Genomic DNA, 26,820 nt, shown 5'->3' with positions numbered 1-26,820 from the left:
TCAAACCTTGACAGACCAATCATGAGATACATAATAAACTTTAGAGGTGAATGAAAATAAAAGAAAATGTATTCACAAAATAAAATTATTAACATAAAATAAGCTAATAATTAACGGAATGGATCCTAGTTAATAAATGGTGAACCGCATCACTGGCTAATTGATCACTCCGCTATAGCTAGATTGTACCAGGAAGCATCATGAGAACTGAAGGGTTAGAGTTTCACAGTATGCTGTTGGCATATTTTTATTGCTAATGACCAAAACAGTTAATGCTAATTAAAATAAAACAAAATAATACTAAATAAATGAAGAAAGATTAAGTATATATTACAAAATAAAATTTATATAAAGGCCATTTTTTTTTTTTTACCTATTTTTGTAACATGAACACAGATTAAAAGTATATGAAATAAATAAATATATAATAATGTTAAAATAAGTTAAGTTGAAAAATAAATGAATGGGTAAATACATCAAATTCCAGAGTATTAATGACAATAATAAATATAGCTGTAAATGAAAAACAGTTTAGTCCACTCCAGTTATGTATCCTTAGTAGGAATACCTAACTGCACATTAGAATATAATAATAATTTAAGTAAAACATATTAATTTAATGAAAACAATAATCAATAAACTTACTCTAACCTCAATAATTTATCAGTTAACAAACATTATGATTATTTCTCATTTTGCAAAACATTAATAAGCAGTATTAATAATATGCAGATAGTTAACTCTAATCATTTACTACACAATTATCAATATATTCACATATGAAATTGACATAAGATTTAATCTAAGAGAAAAAAAGATTATTTTAAAGGGTAGAGAATAAGATTCAATGTCACTTTAGAATGGTTCTGTAATCACTTGTAACATGTCATAAGCTGCAGTGAAGGATTATAGCTCAGCATATCTGCTGATATGCAGTTAGTATATATAGTATGTACAGTTAGTATACGTACTGCCCATGCTTAACTTATATATACTTTTTTTTCAAAAAAAGGTCTCAAGAACCCGGATATGTACAATTACATAAAATAAATTACAAATATGAAAAATAGCATTCGTATTACTCAAAACATTTTAAATAGAAACGAGTTAGCAACAAAGAAATTCTACTTGCATAAAAATAAAATAAAATATGAAAATTAAATGTCAAATGAGAAAATTAATTTTTACATTAGCTTGATGAAATGTGTGGTTAACATGTCAATAAAAAAATTTTAAATCACATCAAGGATTCAATTTTGCTACTGCCATCTGCAGGAGTGAATAAAAACTTGCAGAAATATAATAAATTTGAACCATAAAAACTAATATGCACACTGTTCTACAACCATATTTCAGTTTATGACTGTCTTGGTATACAAAAAAATAGCCTACTTAAGTTAGTGGCAGTATTATAAAATCAGTAATTTGTAAAAATATATGAAATTTTAAAAATTCAACTCGATAGACAATATTAATCTGTCTATATAGAAATATAGTCGACAGCTAATTTAAGTCAATGTACCTGTTTGAACTGAGTCCATGTTGATTACTGTTGTAAAGAAGAGTCCAATGGGATGGACATGACAAATCCAGCTGAAAAATACATATAAAAAATAGACAAGATTCATAATGTAAAGAAAATTCCTCATAGAGAGAATCTATAATTACTATAAATTAAAAGATGAATAATTTGTACTAAAAAAATCAATACACAGAAACAGAATTTCATTTCTATATAAAGGTTTTTAATTAATGGACTTGCAAGAATAATTCTTGATGGGATTCACTATATGTTGCTGATAAACTGCAATATTTTTAGAAATGTCTGGATAAAAATAATGGCTAAGGTTCACCCAGATGAAAGGTATACTTATCAACTACACAATCTTTTATGTTACAGATTTTTTTTTAAATATGTGAGCACCATTATCAATAACTGGAAAATGACATTAATTTTTAATAATTTGTGATAAGATTAATCTGTAGAAGGTAATACAATCACATAAAAAAACATAAAAGTAAGAATAAATAAACGAAATACAAAATTTTCATTACTCCAAGTATGGATATAAGCATAACATCTAAAAAAGTGATATCACCGCACAACAATAATAAATACATTGAAGTACGTATCGTAAAAAAAAAAATGTTATTATTTGAGGAGTCTAACTGACAAACGTGAAAAATTTGGTTATATAAAATTAAACCTTATTCTTTTCTATGTTATTATTGTGAATTACAACTTATATTAAGAAAACGTATAGGAATAAGTTACTCCACAGTACTCTACAGACAAAGTGCTTTAGAGACAAAACAAGGTTTGAACTATGTTCTACACTTACATAAAACGAATTACTTTTTCTACCAGATGGCCGAAACCACTAGCAGCTTTAATGGAAATTCTTCTTTCCCTAATCATTTTGCAATCCCCTTGTTAATTAAAATCATAAAAATATGCATATGCTGTAATAATGCTGCTTAAACACACAGTTCAATTCCAAGAAAATTTTTTTTAACTTTACCAAAAACTAAACCAACATTAAGACAGCCACCAACTTTTTAAACCAACCAGTCATATTAAACCGACCATTGGAAAAAATGTTTGCAATATGTAAACTAGCGATAAAACTCCATTCTTCAATAAACGTAAGTAATGGTTTTTAATATGGTCTTTTAGCAAAGATAGGAATAATAAAATTCAACTACTAGATAAACAAGCACACACAAAAATTGCCTGCATGCATAATTTGCTACAATTCCTAAAGGTTTTCTTCAAACAAATTGTAACTTATAAATGAAGAAAAACCAAAGGTTACATACAAATAATGCAGAAAAGTACAAGGTTTAATAAAGAATAAAATTACTTTTTTTCATCAAATTGTTTAAGACATAATTCTTTTCAAATGCATACTTTTCCTTTTGTAGCAAATACTTTAATATTCATTTCTCCTGTACTTTCACTGTGGATTTCTAAACATTTATCAAGTGAAACTGAATACTATTTTACTCAAATATTTATGTTAAAATTCACTAAAAGTTATTATTGGTCAAAAACAATTTTATTTACACCTGATGACTGTAAAACAAACTAAATTTTTTCCAAAAGTCAATTCTGTTATAGGTGCAAAGCAAATTTTATACTGAAAATCTGAAGGAAAAACAACACAAGAGACACAATTGCAAATATTATGCAAACACAAATGCATTATGCAATATAATTATAACAAAATATATAGGCTCACAATTTTAGACAAAAAGTTCTGGGTATTAAATCCATTATTAGAAACAGAAGGTGAAATGTGCGAAGGACGTGTATAAACGCTTGGAAGTGTTGTAGACAATATCCAAACTTGTGATACAGGCAGCAGTGGCTGTTTATCAGAAGCTGACAAGAAAGTTTTCTCCAGTACTGGTGTGCTTAATTCCAGTTCCTGTAAAAAAAAATCCAAAACAATGTGTTTCTATTAGAAAAATATTTATGGCCAGATTTCTAATATTAAACAAGTATAACAAGTTAAACTTGTTAACTTTATCTTTTTTCATCAAAAAAGAAAAGAAGGAATAGATATTTTTTCAACATTTCATTGAAAATAATGGAATTTATAAGTTCATTTTATTCTCAAATATAATAAAAATCTTAAATTAAAATGTGCAACATTAGTAGCTTTGTGTTAATTGATTTGTCTTGCCTTATAACAATTATTCAAATGTTCTAAGTAATTTATCCTATGAGCAGTTATTAATGAAAGTTTGTTCTAAATCTTGATATGTACAGTATAAAACAACTTGCACACTCAGACTGTAGTTCCCAAAAGCACAACACACTGTTTCTGTGGGAAGATAAGAAAAATTTTGTAAAAAAAAAATGAATGCCCAATATATCAGTTCTTAAAATTTGCAAAGTAACCAAATGGTTTAAAAAAATATTTTTCTTTTATTAAATGGTGAAAATCTTTTCAAACATGCTAATTTCTTTATGCCCCATTAACACAATCAGTAGCTGCTGCCTATTGCCGTAGTTGCTTTTGTGTTGCTGGTGTATTGTCCACCTTGGACAATACAGCAAATGGGTTAGCCACATTTTCTTTCTTTCCACCTGTACTCGTACCTTCTCTGCAAATAAACATTCCTCAACCCACCATCAATCAATAAGTGATATGTGAATTCGTTTGTTTGTGAATTTGCATTGAACATGATTTTAATTTACTTTAATATTAATTTTGTAAAATTATTAAATATCAATTCAAAATCAAATACAACTGCTTACTTTTACAAAACCAAGTAAAATTTTCAGGTAGATTATTACCTAAATCTAATTAATTCCACTTAAACCGTAGGTAAATCACATTTACTTTAATAAAAACACATTCACATTTTGCGTTAAAAGTTTCATTAATGTGATTACAAAGCGGATAACTGCTGTGGTTATACAAAAATATTATCACTTTTATCTGTTGTTTTTGCTGCATCAGTTGAACACGTACTGATAAGAATCATTCTCATGTAAATAACTTATACAGAAATGTTTGGCTACAAATTGCTCACCAATATTGGACAAAAGCACTGCCAGGCCATAACATGTATATGGCCATTATGTGTCACCAGTAATAATGTAGAGCAGTTATTTTATAAAATATTGCCAGCAATGTGCAATTTTTTAATTGCACATTCAGATGCACCTTAAAATTTAGTAAAGAATTACAAAACTACCATTCAATGACTATACATACTGTTGCTTTTTCACTTGTCTCTGCTATTCCTCTATATGCAGTACTAAGTACATGGATAACATAACGATGCAAAATAACGATTAGTCGAGGACAATGATTTTGTATCCAATGAGCCAAGTAAGTAACACTTAGAGTTGATTTCTTGTGAAACTGCAATAAAATAATCTAATAAGTTGGCAAACTTAAACATTACACTAAAACACTTACTAATCTAATGAATACTTAGCAAACAAATTTCTATATAAATTTATTTTCCTGAAGAATTAAAGAAGTTTATTGCAACCAATAAAAGTACGGCAGCCTAATACATTTTTGACTTTGCTTTACCCAAATGTACGTCATGATATGTGTAACACACACTGCACATGACCGACAGTTATTCAAGTTTCTTAAACTATACAAGAATGAAAACATTTTTAAAAGTAGTCTTACATACATTGAAACTATATTATCTTTACAATTTTTTTTCAGTCACTGTAATCAATTCACAGATAAAACTAACACCTACTTATATTATGCATTCAAAATATGGGATCTCAAAACCAACATGAAGAAAATTTATCAGTTCAATGCTACTTTTTAAGGTAATCCTTTAAAATCAATAAACCTAGTTTGCAGATCATAATTGCCCTAAAGTTCTCAAACTGCAACTTAATCAATAAATGTTATAAATCTTTTATACAACTAAACAGCTTTTCCAGAAATGTTTTATTTATATATATATATATATTAATTTATTTAGGTTAAAGTTCTTATAGTCCATTTTTTCCCCTTTGTACCTAAATATCTATTTATACAATATAATATTTTTTTCAGCCTCCACAAAGTACAGATTTAGAAAAACACTCTTACCTTCACTTTTTTACTTTATCATAACGTTTTCAGGTCTAAGTTCATCTTCAGTGATGTTTTTTTATACATTTTTACACTATTTACATTTACACATTGCTTTATTAGCTTTTTATATTTTGTAAAAATTGTTGGTTAAAAAAATATTTTTTTTTTAATTTTCTTAAAAACATTTAAAATAAATTAGAACAAATATTTATTCTAATTTATTTTAATGTTTATAAAATTTTTTTAATTTTTATTTTTTTAACCAACAATTTTTACAACATGTAAAAAGCTAATAGAGTAATGTGTAAATGTAAACAGTCTAAAAATTCATAAAAAATAAATTACAATTACTGAAAAATTCATTGTTGCAAGTCTTTTTATGTTTTAAATTGCGATTATAGATTTTCTTTATTTTTCTTAAAAGTATATGTCAAAACAAAAAAAAAAAAAAAATGAGCACTGCCAGAACTCTGTACAATGATTTTTCTAAATAATTTTTTTTTTGAAAAAAAAAGAAAGTATTTTGGACCAGAAAAAATGAATATCTTGGAAACTTCTTGTTTTTTATCTAAAAAAATGTGTGGTTATTTAAGACACAAAAAGATATACTTTCACCAAGTTTCATCAAAATTAAATTATTTTTGCAGAAATGAAAAATAAAAAACAAAAGATTTTTTGCATCTTTCTTGGAAATTTTGAGGATATGTTAAAAAATGACCTTTACAAAAGTGAAAGATCACAAATGTGAAAGATCTACAACTTTCATACTGAATACTTTTTTTCGACGTCAACTTTTGCCGGAAATCGCAATAATACCATTTTCCACCTCTTTTCAACCCTCCACCACTGCAGTTCACGCACTTACTTTTTTTTACATTTATTATAAGCTCCTTTACCATTTCCACTTATAAAAGTCCAGGTAACAATTTTTTTTTCTCCAAGTGTAATTTGGTTGGACTATAAAAATGAAATAGTAAGTTTTTTTTACATATGTAAAAATATAATGTCAAAGCATAAAATTAAATAAATAAATTTTAAGTAATGCAATTATGCATGTTGTCCATTTAACTGAGCTTACTTTAATATACTGATTGAAATAAAATCATACATCAATATTAAAATAGATGGTGGTACCATCTACTGCAGCTTTCAAAATACTGTCGTCATATTCTGTCTGAAGGTTGATCACATTAAATTTGTTTTTATGTTTAAATATACAGTATCTTTCTAAAATGTCTAATCCCTTACTATTTGTATTCATATTATATTTTTTAATTTCCAGTATTTTTAAATTTGTCCTAATATCAGATATTGTCTTTTTATTCTTAATCAGACGATCAGAGAAACCCAGTTTACCTTTTTTATAATTTCTAAAATATACCAAGAATCTAGCCTTAAATGACCTAGTAGTCTTTCCTGTATAAATATGATAACAATCATTATATTCAATTTTATAAATAACACTCAAATTATATAAATCAGATGAATCATTATGTTTATTACGTATTAGATGTTTTATTATGTGGTTAATTTTCTGGACCGCGGGTTTAAATTTATTAACAACTTTTGTAATATGTTCAACTATTTTATCAGTATATACATATTTTAAATATACATTGTCAACTTTTTGTGTGCCATTTAATGTTACTAAATGTGTATTATTTTTAATTTTTGACATTTGTTTATTACATACATTATCTACTACAGAATTATCATAACCATTATATAAGGCAATTTGTTTTATAATACCTATTTCTTTGTTTAATTTACTTTTATTTTCATTATAATTAATTGCTGCTCTATATACTATGTTTGTGTAGGTACTACTTTTGTGTGACCACTGGTGATTTGAGGATTATGTATTGTGGTTTTTTTTTATATGTGGGTTTCCTATATACTGAAGTTATACATTGATTATTTTCATCATTAATTTCAATTTAACATCTAAATAATTTATTTTTTTATTATTATTAATTTCAAAGGTAAATTTCAATCCACTATAGTATGAATTTAATTTATTTAAAATGATTAAATGCTCATACATATGACTGGTTTATAGACTACAAAAATGTTATCAACATATCTAGTCCATAATAAAATATCATGCATATGAGTTATCCTGTAAACAACTTTACTTTCAAACTCCTGTAAATAAACCTCATATAAAATGGATGACAAAGGAAAACACATTGGTACAGTGTTTTCCTGGGTGTAATATTTGTCATCAAATTTAAAATAATTCTGTTTGCGTATATTTCTTATAATAACAATATTTTCAATAAATAAAAAAGGGATCTTCATGATTTTGTATTAATTTATTTTTTATTACATTAATAGTTTTTTCTATGGGTATACTAAGATACATATTACAAATATCATAGCTAACCATCCTACTTTTATCACTAATTTTTAATTCTTTTAATTTATTTACTAATTCACATCCATTTTTTATATTATATTTGTAACCTAAATTTATTTTGTTTCTAAGTATTTTATCAATTATTTTAGAGACAATGTAAGAAAGAGTGGTTATTAAGTTAAAGGTCACATAGGTATATGCAGCTTGTGTATTTTCGGGAGTCCAGTTAATACAGGTGCACTTGGTTCGTAAGGGTACAACCTAGTATGACATGTTAAATTATTTTTATAATTGAAAATGTTGCGGTATTTTATCATTATACTTTTAGTAACTCTTAGAAATTTTTTAATAGGGTCCTATATTCCCTTGAAATCATTCTCCATTATACATTGTTCCATCAAATTTTTTAATTTATCAGAATCATGATGACCGGCATATTAGTTTTATCTGATTTCAACAAAATGTTACTATTATTATTTAATTTAATTTTCCAGATTATAAATTATTGACCGGTGCATTAGTTCTATCTTATTTCAACAAAACGATACTATTATTATTTACTTTTCAGATTGTAAATTATTTTTTTATTATAATTAATAAAAGTTTTGTAATTTATATTTCCACATTTTATATCATAAATTTTATTACTAATGCTATTATGTAAAACTTCTTTATCATTAGTTATTTGCTTTATTTACACAGATTTCAGAATCTACCACAATATTCTTAATAATATCATTCTTATCATCCTTTGTCAGATTAAACTACTAGGCATTAGTTACAATAATCTACTCATCATTATCAAGGACCATATATGTTAAATTTATCAAATCAATATGCTTATCAGGAAATGAACCCGAATTTTCATGCATATTGTCTAATTGTAAATTATCATTAACATTTTCACCCAACGAATTTCCCTATAATGTAAACTAACCCAATCCTTTATTATTATTATTATATCTATTAAGATTAATGTATATGGTTATACTTATCATTACTCTAATAATTATTATTAATTCTTATTAAATTACAAATTTTAATATATTTATTGTCTTTAAGCTTCTTTTTATACATCTCAATATTGTCCCTAATCAAATTAGGCACATAATCAAACATAAGATTACCCAAAATGTTTACCAAGTGTAAATGTATACTGTATAATTCTATATTTATTACATTTTTTCTATAATATGCATATTTGATTCCTTGTTTTCCCTAAATTTTTCAGCAAAATCTTTTGTTTTATTTATACAATTATTAATTTGGCAATTTTTGAAATGCCAATTCAAATTTATTTTATTTTGTTTTTATTATTGATTTTAGTTTTAACTTTTAATTTAATTTTAGTAAATGACTTCATATTTATAAATATGCAACTTTTAATTTTAATTTAAATTTTAAATTTAAAAAATTTAAAACCTAAAAAATTTTCAACATAAAAATTTATGTTAGAAAATACGGTTATTGTCATCATCATTTATTTAATGACCCTATTTTTCAACATAATCCTGACTAAATTTAGGCATTTGTCTTATCTTTCTGTGAGCTTTCTTATTCCAGAAGTAAATAATTGTTCATCCTGTATCTGAGCCATTCTTGTATCACATTCTTATCGCAATAAGTAGGGCCTTTATAGTCCCAAAACACCATTAGTATCTTTTCCAGCAGATGTGTAGATTTTGAATTTTCTTCCCATACCAACTCAGATGTTTTTCCATTCCATACTCAGTCATTTGGATTCCAGCTCAAAATTATGATTACAAGATTCATCAGAGATTATGCAATGTAAAAAAATTTAACTTCCATTAAACGTCAGTCTAAGATCCATATAAATGTGAATTCACATTTGTGATTTTGAGTTGACTATCTTAGAATCCACCTTGAACACATACTGCAATAACTCAGCTTATCATGGATAAAGGAACATTACACACTTCAGCAATTTCTCAAATGTTTATGCATCTGTTCTTGTGAATAAAATCATTAACAAATTTTTTAAAGCAACAGCCAAAATCTCTGCCACTCTTCTGCTACAATGAAAATCAGGACACTTTTTTTACCCAATTTAAATTATTCAATCCACTTATAAAAATTTGCACACTTTTACCATACCATTTTAACATATGCAAATGAATTTTGTAGATGTTGTTTAACATTTATGGGCACTACACAATGGAACAACAAGTTTTAACAGTTAAAACTCATTACAAGAATTGTGAGTATTGTGCAGTGACTCTTCAAAACCTTCATGCAATCCTCAGTTGTCGTTATGCACCTGAGACAACAGTTTGCAGGGTGATAAACAAAATCAAAGCAATAGGTTCAACTGCAAACATTAAAACACCTAAGAATTCTCATTCTAGTTTGTCTGTTGAGAACATTGCCAGTACAGGTTAAAGTGAGTCCCAACAAAAGTAATTCATAAATCACAACAACTGGGCATTACAAGAAGCTCTTTGCACCAATTTTTTGTGAAAGATCACACATACGGATACAAATTCAGTTAATTCAATAAAACTGAAACCAAATGACCATTTGCAGTAGACAGTTATGGAATGGTCTTTACAGAGGCAAAATGTAGATGATGGTTTTTCAAAGAAAATCCTTTTTAATGACAGAATTTTGACTTGAGTGGCTAGATTAACAAACAAAACTGCCACAATTTGGGCGATAGAAAACCGTCAAGCAATCCAAAGTAAGACAATGTAAATGCAACAAGTCACTGTTTGATGTGGATATTGGGCCAATGAAGTGATCGATTGGACATATTTTTCAAGATTATGTAAATGCCATTATAGTGAATGGAGAATGTTAACACAATATGGTTACAAACATTTTTGTGGCCTTTTTTGAATGGATATTAACAGTTGATTCCAGCAGGATGGTGCTACCCCACACCATCGAGAAGATTGTGTTGCTGCACAAGAAATCCCTGGACTAAGTCCTCACACAAAGGCAACCGGACCTGCCCACCAAGATCAAGTGACCTGACATTGTGCAACTTCTTCCTTTGAGAGGGTTTGCGAAAACAAACCGTCAACCTTCCCACATCTCAAGGAGGAAATCTGACATGTCATTAACCAAACTGTATAACAAGCCAATAAAAAACTCATCATGAGTTTCATTAACAGTGACTAGAAGCAAAACAATTTGCAGGAAACATATGTCAGATATTGTTTTTCATATCTTAAATCACACTATGTATCTTTTGTGTTGAGGTAAAAATATAGGCCATTTCATGAAAATAAATTTATTCACCTAATTAAATCCAGCATTCTTACTTGAACACCTTCATACCTTATATTACCTTTGATGTTCTTAGAAGGTAGCAAAGTTTACTTACTTTAACAGATTATTAAAGCTGTTGTCACTTCTTCACACCAGTTTCCCTTCAATCTAAACAGCAAACGTGGAAAAAAGAAAAAGCTTGCTGCCTTTTTGTTTTCTTCCTCTGAATGCCTCGTCTATTTCACCCTTCCAGCAGTATCTAGGGCATCCCCTAATAATCTTTCAAGATATCTACTGCAAAATCTTCTTAGGAAACTCAGAACATCCATTCTACTCACATAACTGAACCACCTTAAATACTACTGCTGAAGATTGTGTGCTCTATCCACACACATACCACCTCAAATGTAATTCCAAACTCTGCGCAATCTAAATTTTTGCATGCTCCTTTTATTCTTTACATTAATTTCTGTCGTATTCTTCATCTGTATCACAGGTTTTCAACTCCATAGCATTACAACCATAATCGTTTTTATAGCCTTGTAGCTGTGAAATGGCCCACCTCCCAAATCATGGAAAAATCACAATTACTTGTAAATTGCTCAATATCAATGTATCAAAATTTACAATCCTAAATTAATTACAATACAAACAAATAATCCAGAAAACTTTTACTCTTCAAGAATTGTTTTTTTTAAGAAACCAATTACTTTGTTTAGAATTAAACAAAAAAAAAATTACTTTGATTATAAGCTTTTACATCATACCTTCTACTTTCTTATCTGCTGTAACCATAAAATATTTTTAACCAATTTTATTGCTTGATTTATTCATAAAGATAAATAAATTGATAAAGAATTAGATCTGTACTTAAATAAACAACCATTATCAGTAAATTTTTAAGAATTATAATTTGATGTAAGGCTGTGCTGAAATTCACGATTGAACAAATCAGATTGAAAACATGCTAGTTTTCGTTTGCTGATGAGAAAGCTATTGCCATATTGATTTATGAGATCGTTGTTGTCAACCATTTGTGCTTCCCCATAACATACATTGTGTGTACTACTAAAATATCTGCTGAGCAATCAACATAATATTTTGCTTTGCTATTCAATTCTCTGAGCACCTACACAACTATAAGCAACTCTGAGCATCTATACAATATAATATTATATTGTAATATTTGTATGTTATGGTTAATATTTTGCATTTATGTTAATTTTACAAAGATTTTTTTAAAAAAAATCTTCAAAATCAAGGATTAATTCTGTTGATATGTGACTTTTCTATGTACACAGTTTGGCCAGTGTAGCCCTAGCGTCACTAAGACAGGGAGATATTGGTGAAGTTCTAGCCAAATAAATCAATCATGCATTGTAACCTGCATCAGCTCAATTAGTAGAAAATGAAACAAGGTTTGGCTAAGAAACAGACTTCAGTGTTAAAACATTAAGGTCAAATAACAAATTCTTGGTAGTTGTTATTTAAGAAGTAGTAGAAAAATTGAATATAAGGATGCTGCATGGATTGAAGCTGGAAGGAAATTTCTCAGAGAGAAATTAAAATACAATTAAGATACAGCATTAGACTTGTTATTCAGCAGCCAGTCCAAATTTTACAATGAAATGGAACATAAGCAAGTAATAAATCAAATAAATAAATTCTGCATCAAGGTAAATAAATTAAATCACTTCTAAAAGTTCATGTTTGGTAATTTTTTACTATTTCCCCCTGCCTTTAAACTCTTGAATATTGAGATATACTCTATAAAATGGTTTGCAAACAATAAGGAAAGAGGTCTTGGTTTGAAAGACGTTGGATTAAATAGATTGTCAATAGATTTGTTAGGTGGTTACCAGCTTATCACAAGTCTGAAGGTCAATGCTTGAGGTTATGGCTTCATTATGTTCATACGATCAGGCTTTTTCACGCATGGATGTGAGTTTACATTATCACAGTTTATTGTTTTATCAGAACTTAGATTGTATAAGTTTTTGTATGACCAATGTTTTACCAAAATCTAAGAATTCTCCGGATTGCAGAAATCAGATGAGGAGAGAGAAGTGTGTCACTGTCAAAAAGAATTAATGTAGTTGATTCTCACAAAAAAGTGACAAAACAATTTCACAAAATAAAAATACTTTGTTTTCCATCATAAATTAAATAAAACAGAGCTTTGGATTTAAGTAAAACCACCAAGTAACGATTTCTTGTGTAACAAGATTAACATATCTTCTTGCACTTGTGTAAACTGTTGTTTTTACCTTCGTGAAGTTTGTATACGTGCTGTATTACAGAAATCTTCAGTGATTGGTGGTGAAGGAGTAACTGTAGAAATAGATAACATAAAAATAGGTCATGGAAAATATAACAGAGGTAAACTGACTGATGATAACTGGATCTTCGGGGCTATTGAATGTGGCAGTAAAAAGTATTTTTGTTCCAGTTCCAACTACCAGAAGTGAAACACTATTAGCAATAATCAAACAGTACATTTTGCCCTGAACTACTATCATTAGTGACAGTTGGAGATCTTACACTTTTTGCAATTCATAAGTTACAAGCACCGAACAGCGAACTTTGTCAATCTGGACAATGGGACAGTAACTGAAAATACCACTTAATCAGCCATTTGGCAGACTCAATCCAGATTACAGATTATGAATCCAGGCCTTGTTCAAAGCAATAGGACAGCTTTACAGCAGTTCTGAGCACCAGTCACACCCAGACATACAACCTCAGACAAGACAATTCTAACTCTTCTGAAGATAACTTTTAAGGTTAGATGGGCATGTTTTTATAAATTTCTGGCTTAAAACAAATGCTTTTCTATTGTTCATACTCAGTTTAAATTATTCTCTGTGAGAATATATATGCTGATATCAAAGAATTTGGAGGCAGTGGGAAATTTTAAACAACCCTATGTTTAAATTTAAAAAAATTATATTCTGCAGCCTTTCATTGATTTGAACATTTTTAATGAAAGTGAACTAATAACAAATCCGAATTTTTTCTTAATTTAAACATAATTATACTTCTAAATTATTCAATTAGTTAAGGCCTTAATTATTAATATCGTCACCACATGAAAATTCTGCTTATAATGACTGGATCATTTAACAGAGTCTATTAAAGAAATTAATAATCATTACAATAAATCACACACACAAAAAAAAACTTACAGCACTATCAACAACAGCCTGGATGGTATTAAAGATTTTGCGACAACTCTGAGGACCTTCTGGGTAGTGGTCCATAGATATATTGTATATAACCATCAATAAAGATTGAAACTCATCTGGACTTATTTCCTCTCTGTTAGTACTGTACATCTGTAAGCATAAAAAGAAAATTAAAATAAAAACAGCTATTCAATAAATAGTATTATAAAATAAGATTATTAATATTAATAAATAAAATATTAATATTAATAATATTAAGATATTAATCATTACATACACAGCCTGACAAAAAATATCATACAACAGTTTAAACCAAAAGTGGCAACAGTTCAGATATCACTATACTTATTTATAGATCACAATAACTTTCAATCATATGCATTAATTTTCTTAAGATAATCTTAATTAACATTTATTTATCAAATTAGTCAAAAATGCTCACCGAGACATACATCTGAGCCTGTTGCTCATATGATATAATACTCAACAATTTATCAACTTGAATTCGGAAATTTGCCTGCGTGATGACTCTTGCAGAAGGAGACATTCCAGCACCGTTTGCTAACAAGCTGAATATTCTACGACTGAGATCAGGGTAACGACTAAAAACATATCGCTGAAAATAAATAAATTTACCATTAATAAATATCTAGATTAAAATTATTTTATAGTAATCGCGTTTTCATTACAATAGTCTTTTACAGATGAATGTGTAATGGTGTTCATCTCAAATTTCTTCAGTCATTATAGATCTAATAACAGGAACTTCCACACCATGTATAGTATTTACTGCAGTTATTTCCATGCAGCTGCTGTTTCACAAAATGGATAGCATATAACTTACACCAATGATGGCTAAAAGTGTCACAGCAAGCCATAACTTTTATACACTGCATTAGCAATATTTACCCATAAATAATAAACAGCGAAACAAAATATTTTTGAAAAGCAAAAGTTTTTTCATGGTCACATATTATATAGGATACAATAACAAGGTCATCTAAAAAAATAATTTGTCAACACTTGAATGGGACCTATAATTCCATAGCTAAAAGAGTGTGATGGTGTAACATATAGATAATAAATAATTTGCAATATTACTGGATGTATCAGAATTCCTTTATTTCCAAAATGTATCAGCCTACTTAGTCATAACATATTTTTCACCTACTTATGCATTCTTTGAAAAGCCTCAATATGTAATTTAACATTTATCTGAATAATATCAGTTTAAAATATGGTATCATAAATATGAATTCTCTAAAACTGAAATGACTTTATACAGTAAGGGGAAAGCTGAAGCAAAGATTTTAGAAAACATTATTCATGTTTGCATAAATGAGGCAAATACTTGCTTATAAAGAAATAAAATTATAAATTATTAAAAATATTTTCATGAAATATAAAATAATTTTTAATAAATAAAAAGGATAAACAAATATGGAATAAAGGATACATTATGTCAGAGATATATTTCATTTATATGCAATATAAAGATATTGCTAAATATCATACACTTTATAGCAAGTCAAAATTGGATAAAACAATTTTTAAATCTGATTCTTTTAAATATTCATGGTTACATAATTATGAATAACAAATCAGCATTTCCCAAATGAATATAAAGTAAAACTGAATTTAAATGACATATCATGTCAAAAGAAAAAATATATTGTACATATTTTAATTCAAACAGACAATGCAGGCTAAATGCCAATTTTTTAGAGACGTTATCATAATATTAAATGATAAAAAGGCTAAATCTGTAATCAGAATTAACAGAATGAAATGAAAAACAGTATTACACCATAGTGCTTTCTATTACAGCTGATAATTATTGACTATTATCTTTTATAATATTTAAGAGAAAACACTGCCTAGAAGAGGTGAAATTTCATAAAAAATGTAGTTTGCACTAGTGAAATAATAAGATTGCATAATGAATTGGAGGAAAAACCTGGAAAAAGTGAAGGCTAACTTGTTCAAAAATTGTATTCCGGTGGTTTATTGAAAAAAAAACTCAATGCGACTAGATGCATAAAAAGTGATTTCAAAGCCTTTTACATGAATCCTATATGTGCAAAAGCTTAAAAATTGTAAAACTTATTTATTTTATATTGTAATACTACTTGATCATTTGGTAAGAGCAACAACAAACCATTCAACGTTCCTAGGAAGAAAGGACAAATTGGATTTCCTGCACATTTACATATTGCATATTTACATATTGTCAACCCACATCAAATCATCCAGGTCATGAAACCCATGGTCTCAGAATGTCATGAAATATTTTTTTTATTTGTTCTGTTTGTTACCTTTATTAACCATGTAAAATTTTATTTTAATATCTTTAATACTTTTTAAGTTAATTTTTTTAATTTGTTAAAAAATATGATGTTGTTTCAGAGACTTTTAATGATTGTGACATTGATTTAGTAAAAAAACTCATAACTTTGTCAATTTTCATCATATCACAACGGAATTTTCCACAAAAATTTTCTGAAAAACATGCAGAATAAGATAAAAATGGATTTCCAACTTATCTCTTTAATTGCTGCAGTAAATATAAGCTCAAACCTAAATTTCATAATTTTTTTGAAGAGAAAACATAAAATTTTAAAATGCGATTTAAGATAAAAGGCACTACACTAACCAGAATACTTATATATATATATATTCCTTAAAGTATGAGCTAGTAGGTTGTGGAAGAAAATTTATGGTCTTTTGACTGCCAGTATTTTTTAACCCTTAAATAATACACATTTTACTTCCTGAAAAAACACATATAATGGTTCATATAAAAGATAGTGAAATTATGTTTACTTTATTTGATCCGAAGTTGTTAAAATATTTGATACAATCAATTTATCATTGATTTTAGAATTATTATTATTACACTGTGTAAACAAAGAAAATGCCAAGGACCTCTGGCAACAAGAAAATGTAAAGAATAAAGATTAAGCAGTTGAGTCACCACCACTCTTTCCTTGTAGGCTCTTTCATTGAAGCATGCTGCTTGTTCCAATAAGAATAATCCACGATTCATCATGAATGACTCTTCCACCTCTCCAAACTACAAGTATAAGCCTTCACCTAATAGTTTTGTTCGGACTGTGATTATTAATGAAAGTTTGTAAAGTGTAGAATGTTTGTAAAATGTCTGCAAACCAATCTGAACAGTGCAGTGCTGGAAAAGGAAATGGAACTGAATGCGATAAGTTGAGTTATACACAACAGACAAAGCTGATCAGTATTACATTGTTGGAATAATCAGAAGTTAATATATTAAGTCTAAGGAGTGGAGCGATTTTAGAACAATTAAGTTCTGTCTGTAACCACCATAAAGCATTTTTCTTAAAAGCGTTTGAGATCTACCAAAAATTCTGTATGGACCCATTCCAATGTCCAAAGAAAAAATCTTTAAAAATAATAAGTTCAGAACTCTCCCAAAAAAGTATTAATTTACAGAAGTGTGTAAAATCAGTCCCTGGGCAGAAAATATATGTAATGGTTGTAGACAAAAGGTAAACAAACATGAAACACTACTGCATGATGAAAGTGAAACTGAAGAAATGGTCAGTGATAGTGAAGAGATAAGCAACTTAGAACTATCTATTTCTAAACAGAAATTGGAAGAACTAAATTCATCTATGCAAAATTTAGGGGAATCACCATTTAATCTTCATGGAATAGAACCACATAGCAAATCAAGCTATGAAAAAAGAAAAATTGAATCTGTTACTAGTATATTAAAGTCAGGTTTTAGAAAAGTTGTTTACTTTAGCAGATGAATCTCCACTTGTGTTGACAAAAGAAATTGAACAAAAAGTAAAGGTATGAACAGGCTAATAAGACTTAATGAAAGAAAAGCTTGATGTTAACCACTTCACAAAGAGAAATATACAAATTTTAACTCTAGTTCCTGCTTCATGGAGCAGAAAAAAATAAGTAAAGAATTCAATATGAGTGAGTATACTGCAAGTAAAGCTAAGGATCTTCTTAAAAATAAGAGTATAATTGCACTGCCTGAGCCAAAAAAAGGACATCCACTCAATGAAGATGTGATTAAGCTTGTCAAAAGCTTTTACCAAAGTGGTGAATACTCTTGAGTCATGCCAGGTGCTAAAGGTAAAATAAGCGTTTCAAAAATGAATACATGCAAAAAGCGTTGTTAGAAAGTAAGAATCAGCTGTACCCCATTTTCAAGTTTCAACCAGGACTTAAAATTGGACTGTACATGTTCTGCATGCTCCGACCAAAATTGTGTGTATTAGCTGGTACTGCTGGTACACATTTTGTTTGTGTCTACTATTTGTGAAAATGTTTCACTATTGCTTTACACTTGTTCAATTGAAGAACACTACAATGAACTTGAGATGTTGGTATATTCAAGAGACAACAGAGACTGTACGTTATGGCACTGCTCAAATTGCCCTTCAAACAACAATCTAAAATCCTTCATTATGGAGAAATTCAAAGAGTGAGATCCTAATGATGAGGTGACATATTCCACTTGGATATCTACTGAAATCACTCAAAAGGTGCAGTTCACCGTAACATTAGAAGAATATCTGGAAATCTTAGTTGAAGGCCTAGAAAAACTAATACCTCACTCTTTCATTACAAAATTTCAGGCCAGATATTTGAGAAAAATCAAAAGCATTCTGAAAGTAGATGAAGCCATTGTTCTTATTGATTTTAGTGAAAACTATTCTTTTGTTTTCCAAAATAAAGCTTAAGGGTATCATTGGGCAAGCAACAGCTGTTGTCTTCATCCAGTTGTGATCTATACATGTCATGACAACAATGAAGACCTAATAGTTTCTAGTTTGTGCAGTGTCTGATGACTTGAAACACAAAAGGTTGTTGCTGAATACCTTAAAAAAAATTTTCCAGAGGTGAAAGACATGACTTATTATAGTGATGGATGTGCAACACAATACAAAAACTGTAAAATCTTTCTCAATCTGTGCCTTCATGAAAATGACTTTGGATTAAAAGCTACATGGTCTTTTTTGCCACCAGCCATGGGAAGTCACCTTGTGACGGTACTGGTGCCACTGTCAAGCGCACTGTAACAAAAGCAAGTCTCCAACATACTTCTGGTATAGATAAAGCTAAAAAATTCTTTGATTTTTGTAAAACAAAAATAGAAAACATAAGTGCATCAGCTGCATTACGTTTCTGTAAATGTTAAAGGTTTGTTAAAGTATTAAGCAAACTTAAACATTGAATATATCATTATTCTGAGAATTTAAGATACCCTAAACCTTACACACAGGTACTATTAACAACTTCGGTAACTCCACTGAAGATACTGCTAATCATATCCAAAAGGTCCTTTGGAAGCAAAGTCCCAGTACTTTGATATGTGTTTTTAAATATTTAATAATTTCAAATGAATTTTTTTCACTTCCGAGACAACTAAAATTAAGAAATTCATACCCAAAATTTAGTTTTTCCCAAAAGGTATATTTGACAATAGACAAAAAAGGAAAGAACAGTTGTAGAAATTTGACTTTTTGGTGTGTTGCTGACTATTGCTTACCCCTGAATCCGGATATGATATTACTTTCTGAGCAAGAAAATGTTTCTCCGATTAATAAAAAATATATAACTAATATTAAATACCAACTGTGCCATGTTTAAAAAACATAATAAAAAATAATAATAATGATGTTTTTTTCTTTCTTTAGATTTAATTTCTTCATAGAATAATTAACTTTAATACTACTGTGATTTTTTTTTAGAAATAATCATTTGTAAAGTAAATAACAAAATTTAAACTTTAAAGAATGAAATTCAATCTGCAATCTAACTTTTAGATACAAGTTGTGGCTATTAAATAATGAGATTTATGCTGCTACAGAAGAACTGTGCGTACATCAAATTCATAAGACTGATTTAGCTGTGTAGCAAGAAATCTTTTTAGATTGTCGCTACTTCAATTTCTGTAAACATATTAGTCTGGCTGTGGCCTTCGTTTGAATAACATCTATTTTTTTGTTTTGCTGAAAAAATTATAAGTGTTTTATTAGAGCAAAGGACTGTCGTGAAATTTCATATGAAACTTGTAAAAACCGCTACTGAAACTTATCTATTATTAAAAAAAGGAAAATGGCAATGAATTTTTATCACATGCGCAAGTTTTTGAGTGGTTTAAGTGTTTCCAACATAGCCGAGAAGACGTTGAAGATGATCAAAATTCAAAGTGATGATGATTGTTTTTTTATATTCATGGGATTGTGTACCTTCACTGGTCCTTGATCAACTCAATGAAAAAATAAGAAAAAAAACAACTGTTAATATGTTAATTTCTTATTCAATGGTCCTTAAAAACATTGACTTTCAAAATACTCAACTATAATCTGGTTCAGTTTTTTAAAAACAATCATTTAACTTTTACTGCAGTGTAACAGTGATAATAAAAGATTTCAAATTAAAATTTCTAAATCAAAAATTCTAAAATGAAAACTAGATTATAAAAAGAATAATAATAATAATAAATTCACAAATAAATAAAATTTAAATAAACACTCACTGTAAAAATATCACATGTAATACCTCCTTGGACTGAATCTTCTTCCACAGTTTTCTGCATAAGTAACTGTAAAATAAATTTCATTGTTATAAGAAAATTAATGTAATTTATAGTGGGTAATAAACTTAGCAAATAAACTGAAAACTAGCACTTAAATAAACCCTGATCAAACATACAGAATCTTTATATTTATTTCTATTCAAAAATAATTAGAAATAATATATATAGCTTGTTTAAGAAACCTATTCAATGGAATTTTCTAAAAGTAATATCAACGAACCAACACATTTTCAACTTTTCTCTGAATAAATGTGAGTACAAAGATGCATCTAAACAACTTTTATTCACAACTTATTAAAGAATGCTTATGGGAACAATACATCTACACAAAAATATATAAATTTATCTAATTTACATATACTACATGTATACATAAATTTGTTAATATAAATACATAGTTAATAAAAACTGAGCACAGTTAAGCTTTTAAATCTCTGATATTTGATTTTTTGTTAACTTTTAAGAGTATATGACAAAAAGTTAAGAAATCAAGTGCTAGAAAAAAGCACATGACTTTCAACGTCATTCTTATTTTATCAACTTGTAATGTAATATAGGGCACGTAATTCTGTTATCACATTCTAATAAAAAACACATCCTTGCTTATTAACCCACGTGTGTAAGAAGCTGTGTTAGAAGAATGAACAAACAGAAGTATATCTTTCTCAGTTTATCATACTTAATTAACTATTATTTAGAAAAACTGATGTGATGGGATAAAATTTCAACATTTCTCTAAATAAAAAAAATTATTTTATAATAATGTTAATCAATGTATAGTCTACACTAACAAAATATTATATGATTTAGAATTTAATTCTGATCAGTTTTTACGCTAACATGATGTTATAAAAGTTAGGAGGGAATATACTTTTAACAAAAATATTACATTTATTCACCACTAAAAATATGCGTACATCATAATATACATTACAATATAATACATGTATATAAGCTATACTGTAAACTATATATTATACATTAACTACACACTTCACAGCAAAAATAGTTTAATTGATACAGAATGTCTCATTTTTTTCAGTATATATATATATATATATATAAGAAAGGTTTAAAAAATATGTATTTTAAAAACAGGTTATAGAAATGCAATAACATATAACCAAATCTCATTTAAAAATTTTAATGTATTATTAAATAATTTTTACCATACATTTTTAAAATCATACATCTTTAATGAATTCTTTCATTAACATTTAACTGAGTAGATTCAACTACTGATTTCAGATTTTATATTAACACTGTTTTCAATGCTAGTTAATATATTAGTCAGGCAATAATTATTAACACAATAAAAAATATTCAGCTCTAGAGTAAAAAATGAATATGATAAGAGTGGTAATAAAGTACTGATAAGAAAAAACATCATTTATAAACAGATTCTTTATGTTTATCTCAACAACAGAAATTCTAAAAAATTTCTTATTATAAAAATTTGCATCTTATATTTAAAAACCACATTTTTACAAATCTCCAAATTATAAAAGAAACTACTGGTAGAAAAAAAATCAACAAGTAATTTTATACATAAATTCTAAAGGATGTGAAATTTTTTTTAGAATCAACATTTACTATCCATCTCATACACACAAATCAGAAATTCACCAACAATGACAACCTTGACAGTCCAAACATACAGAAAAAAACAACTTAACACATGCAAACATTATGAATATATAAATACACAATGTATAAAGTGAACAGCCACAATCTAATACAAATCTGCCTCAACTAAAAAAATAAAAACTGTCAGTTTATTGCTAAAAAAGTTTAGTAGTGTTTATAATAATCAAATAACTCCCTGTTCTAGACATATTCATTAGATGTACAAATAAAAGTAACAACACGCATAATTTTTTTTCAGCATGTTACAACTAAAACCATATTAGTCTTCACAGTTTGAATAGTAAAGATTATTTAAATTATGACAAAACTTGATTTAAATTTTGAGGATAAACTTATCGCCATCATAAAATGAAAGGTTAAGATGATGTTCATTTGGCAGAAATAAAAAGACAAATTGAATAGTATAGCATATGTTTGGTAAGAGAAAAAAAAAGTTTTAAAATAAACAAGATTAAGAAAAAGTTTCAACATGTGAAAGCAGAATAATAAATAATCAAACATTAAAATAGGGGACCATATAACAGACAATACAAAATGATATTATTCCAACAGCAACATAATGGAGGATGGAAAAAGATTACCAAGGATAACTCATAGAAAAAAGTAGTTGCCTAATAACAGATACATATCTAAGAATCAGAAAGAAATCCTTAGAATTATCTGTATAAAGAAAGTAGTACTTAAATTAGTAAAACATAGAGAAAAAAGAAACAAGTACGGAAAAGAATTAGAAAGGCCTATATATTTAGAAGTTCAGTGTTACAAGAGAATGTTAAAGAACAGATGGTTTGGTAAGGTACAAAATTAAGATTATAAACACAAATTGCAATATAGTTGTAACAGAATTTTTTAAAAATAACTAGGTTGTAGGCCATATATTAAGACATACAAGTTTAATTAATTTAATACAGTAAGCAGAAAATAAGAACTAAAATAAATAATGAAAACTAGAGTATACAAATCAAATACTGGATGTAGAAATATTTTGAGATTAAAAGATCATACAAAGGGATGAATGAAGATTACATCAAACCATGACTTGAATAAATAAAATATGGTTCTGAACACGGAATTAATCGGTAAGAAGTATAAACAAAACAGAGCAATTTCAATAACCTAGACCTATTTAATTTCAGAGCACGCAAAATTTGACACAAGTCAGTGAAGACAACTTGCAAGTGTACTTGTACATTGTACCTAACCTTTGCAACTGCAAAATCACTGACAAATCTAAAGTATAAAAAAATTAAATTCAGAACAAACAAATTAAAGTAATAAATGATACGCTATAATATTATTTAAACGCTCCTATATTTTATATATTGAGAGTCAGAATTTATATTTATAAATCAATTTATTAAATAGTAAGATCTCAATAATCATAACCTACATTGCTTTAAGGTTAGGCTACATAAAGTAAGAAAATTAGAATCGAACATTTACAATCGCAAGTATATTTATATTAATTTTTTTCAGTACGTCAATATGCCAAACTATAACTTTCAACAAATAGAAGACAAAATTAAACAAAGTTTCTTTTTTGCTGTAGTCTGGTACAAGATCCAATCTAAATGCCGCAGCTACGCAATCCACTTTATGGCAAGTAATTCTAAGAAATAAGGAAATTTTTTTTTTTACTTTTACACATATATATATATATACAGATGTGTGTGAATATATATTTAAGTAACGAATACCTACCTTTGCCAACCTATCGACTGGCTGACTAGTCTGGGCTTTCTCACTAAGTTCTCCGCCAGAATTATTTCGGGAAATTCCGTTACGAGGTGAGCATTCATGACTATGGTGACTTCCCATATTTAAATGTTTATTTATTTACTAGATTAAACGAAAAAAATTATTATAAGTACGTCGCTATAAGAATCATCAGAAAACATGAATCATAACAGCCATTTAGTATTTCACTCCGCTATCCAAACGAACATTGATATCACAAGCAAGATAGGCGAAAGTGAAATTTATTCACAACGTAACAGGTACAAGTATTAGCCACGGTTAGCACATTTAACAACAATCACGACTAATACTAAACACCACACACGCTCAGCGAGCAGAGCGCTGCAGCTTAGTGAATGCGTCCGCGACTCCAACCGCTACACAGCAGACCTTAACGTCACCTAGTGTATGAATAACCAACTACGTAACCTTTCTTGGGCAACATTGACATTCACGCCACTCGTATTCCTGTAGGAAAGCAATGAATACGTTCAAAGGATTGTAATCAAAACTAATCACAGAGAACACTATTGCTAATCAAGTTTTTGTAGCATGTTAATTTAGACGAATACGCGTATCCTTGAAAGCCTTCGTTAAATATGATGGATGTGTTACTTTTTTTTATGCAGTTACTAATAAAAGTATTCAACCTTGAACGAAAAGAATATTTTATACTTTGAATTTAGAAAGTCAAGATACAAAAAGTGGCATTTTTATATCTTGCACCGAGATATTTACTTTCTGACAATTCTGAGATATGGTGGCAATAGTATTGTAGAAAGTAGATGGAATCATCTTGTTCACTAAGAGGTAAAGGATAAAACCATTAAAAGTTAATATATCAAACTTCACATCATGAGGCGATCAGAAAAAAGAGTTGAAAGTTGGCCAAGAATTTTAGTCCTTTATGATACTAAACCAAGTTTTCTTTCCTGCCATAAGTGCCAGTGTTTTCACTCTTAGAGAACTTCCTCTGTACTCTTCAAAGTTTTTCCTTTTAAATTGAAAAAGTAATTCTATTTGATTATACCGGGTGGTCCATTTAAATTGAGACGAATCTATATCTAAAAAATTACACGTTTTAGGAAAAAAATGTTTTCTATTAAAGTTTTTCCATTTTAAGGGGGAAATACATTCACAACCTACGTTGCCCTTGATAAGGTCAAATAAATTTAAATTCAAGGTTAACTTAATTTTTTTAAATAGGAACATATTTTTTATTGCAGAATTGGATTCTTTGCAAACAAAATTAAAATTTCATCTCAGACTTTTTTTCTAAAATTTATAGTTTTTTAGTTAATCATCTTCAAAAATTCTGTAGGTGTAGGCCTATAAATTGGTATTTTTAGTTTCATTAGGTCTGACCCAGCTGAAGAGTTACATCCAGCTGATGTTAAATTTTAAATTAAATAAAATTACACTTTAAATAAAAAACAATTTATGCTAACAATAATGAAGAAGAAAAAGAAGTTGAGCATGTAAACAAAGCAAACTTTTTAAAATAGCCTAAAAGTGAAGTACAAGATGCAAATGACATTTGTCTAAGTGAATGTATTATCAGTGTCTTCAATTAATTTTTTTATTACTTTGTTACTCGCCAACTATTAATAAATATTAAATTAATTAGTTTCTATTTATTGAAAACTATGGAAAGATTTAAAATTAGAGAAAAACTGAGGTAATTTTGCTGTACGAGAAATGTCACCGAAATGTTGATCAGACAATAGCTTTGTATGCTCTTCAATTCCCTGGTAAAAATATTCCAAGTTGTACTTCTGTGTAAAGAATTGTAAAACAGTTTAGTGATGCTGGAAGTGTGGGGGCCAACAATAGGAACTGTCAAAATACTGTGACAGCAGAAAAGAATGAAATAGCGGTGGCTGCAGCGGTCATTGTAGATCTTCATGTTAGTTAAAGAAGAATTTCACGTGACTCCAGGATATCAAAAACCAGTGTTCTGATAATATTAAAATGCCTGTAGTACCATCTTCACCATATTTTATTGCATCAGGAATTGCATGGCAAAGACTTTGAATTAAGAGTAGCATTTTGTCGATGGGCGCTGGAAAAAGTACAGGTAGATCAAAATTTTTTTCTTAATGTTCTATTTTCCGATGAATCAGGTCTTACTAATCATGGAGCAGAAAACAGACATAATATGCATTATTAGGCAGTGCAAAATCTATGGTGGCTAAGGGAAACAGAACATCAATGTTCGTGGACTGTCAGTGTCTGGTGTGGAATCATATGCTATACATTAATCAGACTGCATTTTTTCGATGGAAATTTGAACGGAGAGAAATATGCAGATTTCCTAGAAAATCAGTTGCCTTTACTACTCGATGCACAGTACTCCTGGAGATGAGAAGAACAATATGATTTCATCATGATGGCTGTCATACACATTATTCAATTATCACCAGGGTAATTTTGGGCCACGAGTACAATGATCGCTGGATTGGTCGAGCTGGTCCAGTTCATTGGCCTGCTCAT

General features: G+C 28.3%; 1 protein-coding gene across 1 annotated transcript in view; it reads right to left on the bottom strand.

The window, feature by feature from the left end:
- Positions 1 to 24,705, bottom strand: part of LOC142323560 (uncharacterized) — a 37,509-nt gene extending 12,804 nt beyond the window's left edge. The window contains exons 1-7 of the mRNA XM_075363352.1: positions 24,292 to 24,705; positions 20,884 to 20,949; positions 14,785 to 14,958; positions 14,343 to 14,492; positions 4,731 to 4,880; positions 3,243 to 3,431; positions 1,523 to 1,593 (exon numbers count right to left, since the gene is read on the bottom strand). Of these exons, the coding sequence (XP_075219467.1) occupies positions 1,523 to 1,593; positions 3,243 to 3,431; positions 4,731 to 4,880; positions 14,343 to 14,492; positions 14,785 to 14,958; positions 20,884 to 20,949; positions 24,292 to 24,408 (917 nt within the window). The 5' untranslated portion in view covers positions 24,409 to 24,705. The remainder of the gene's footprint in view (positions 1 to 1,522; positions 1,594 to 3,242; positions 3,432 to 4,730; positions 4,881 to 14,342; positions 14,493 to 14,784; positions 14,959 to 20,883; positions 20,950 to 24,291) is intronic.
- Between the last annotated feature and the right edge of the window lie 2,115 nt (positions 24,706 to 26,820).

This window comes from Lycorma delicatula, chromosome 4 (genome assembly GCF_047948215.1).
Source record: "Lycorma delicatula isolate Av1 chromosome 4, ASM4794821v1, whole genome shotgun sequence".
Classification (NCBI taxonomy): domain Eukaryota; kingdom Metazoa; phylum Arthropoda; class Insecta; order Hemiptera; family Fulgoridae; genus Lycorma; species Lycorma delicatula.
Note: the sequence above shows the minus strand (reverse complement) of the source record. Positions and strands in the feature narration are given on the sequence as shown.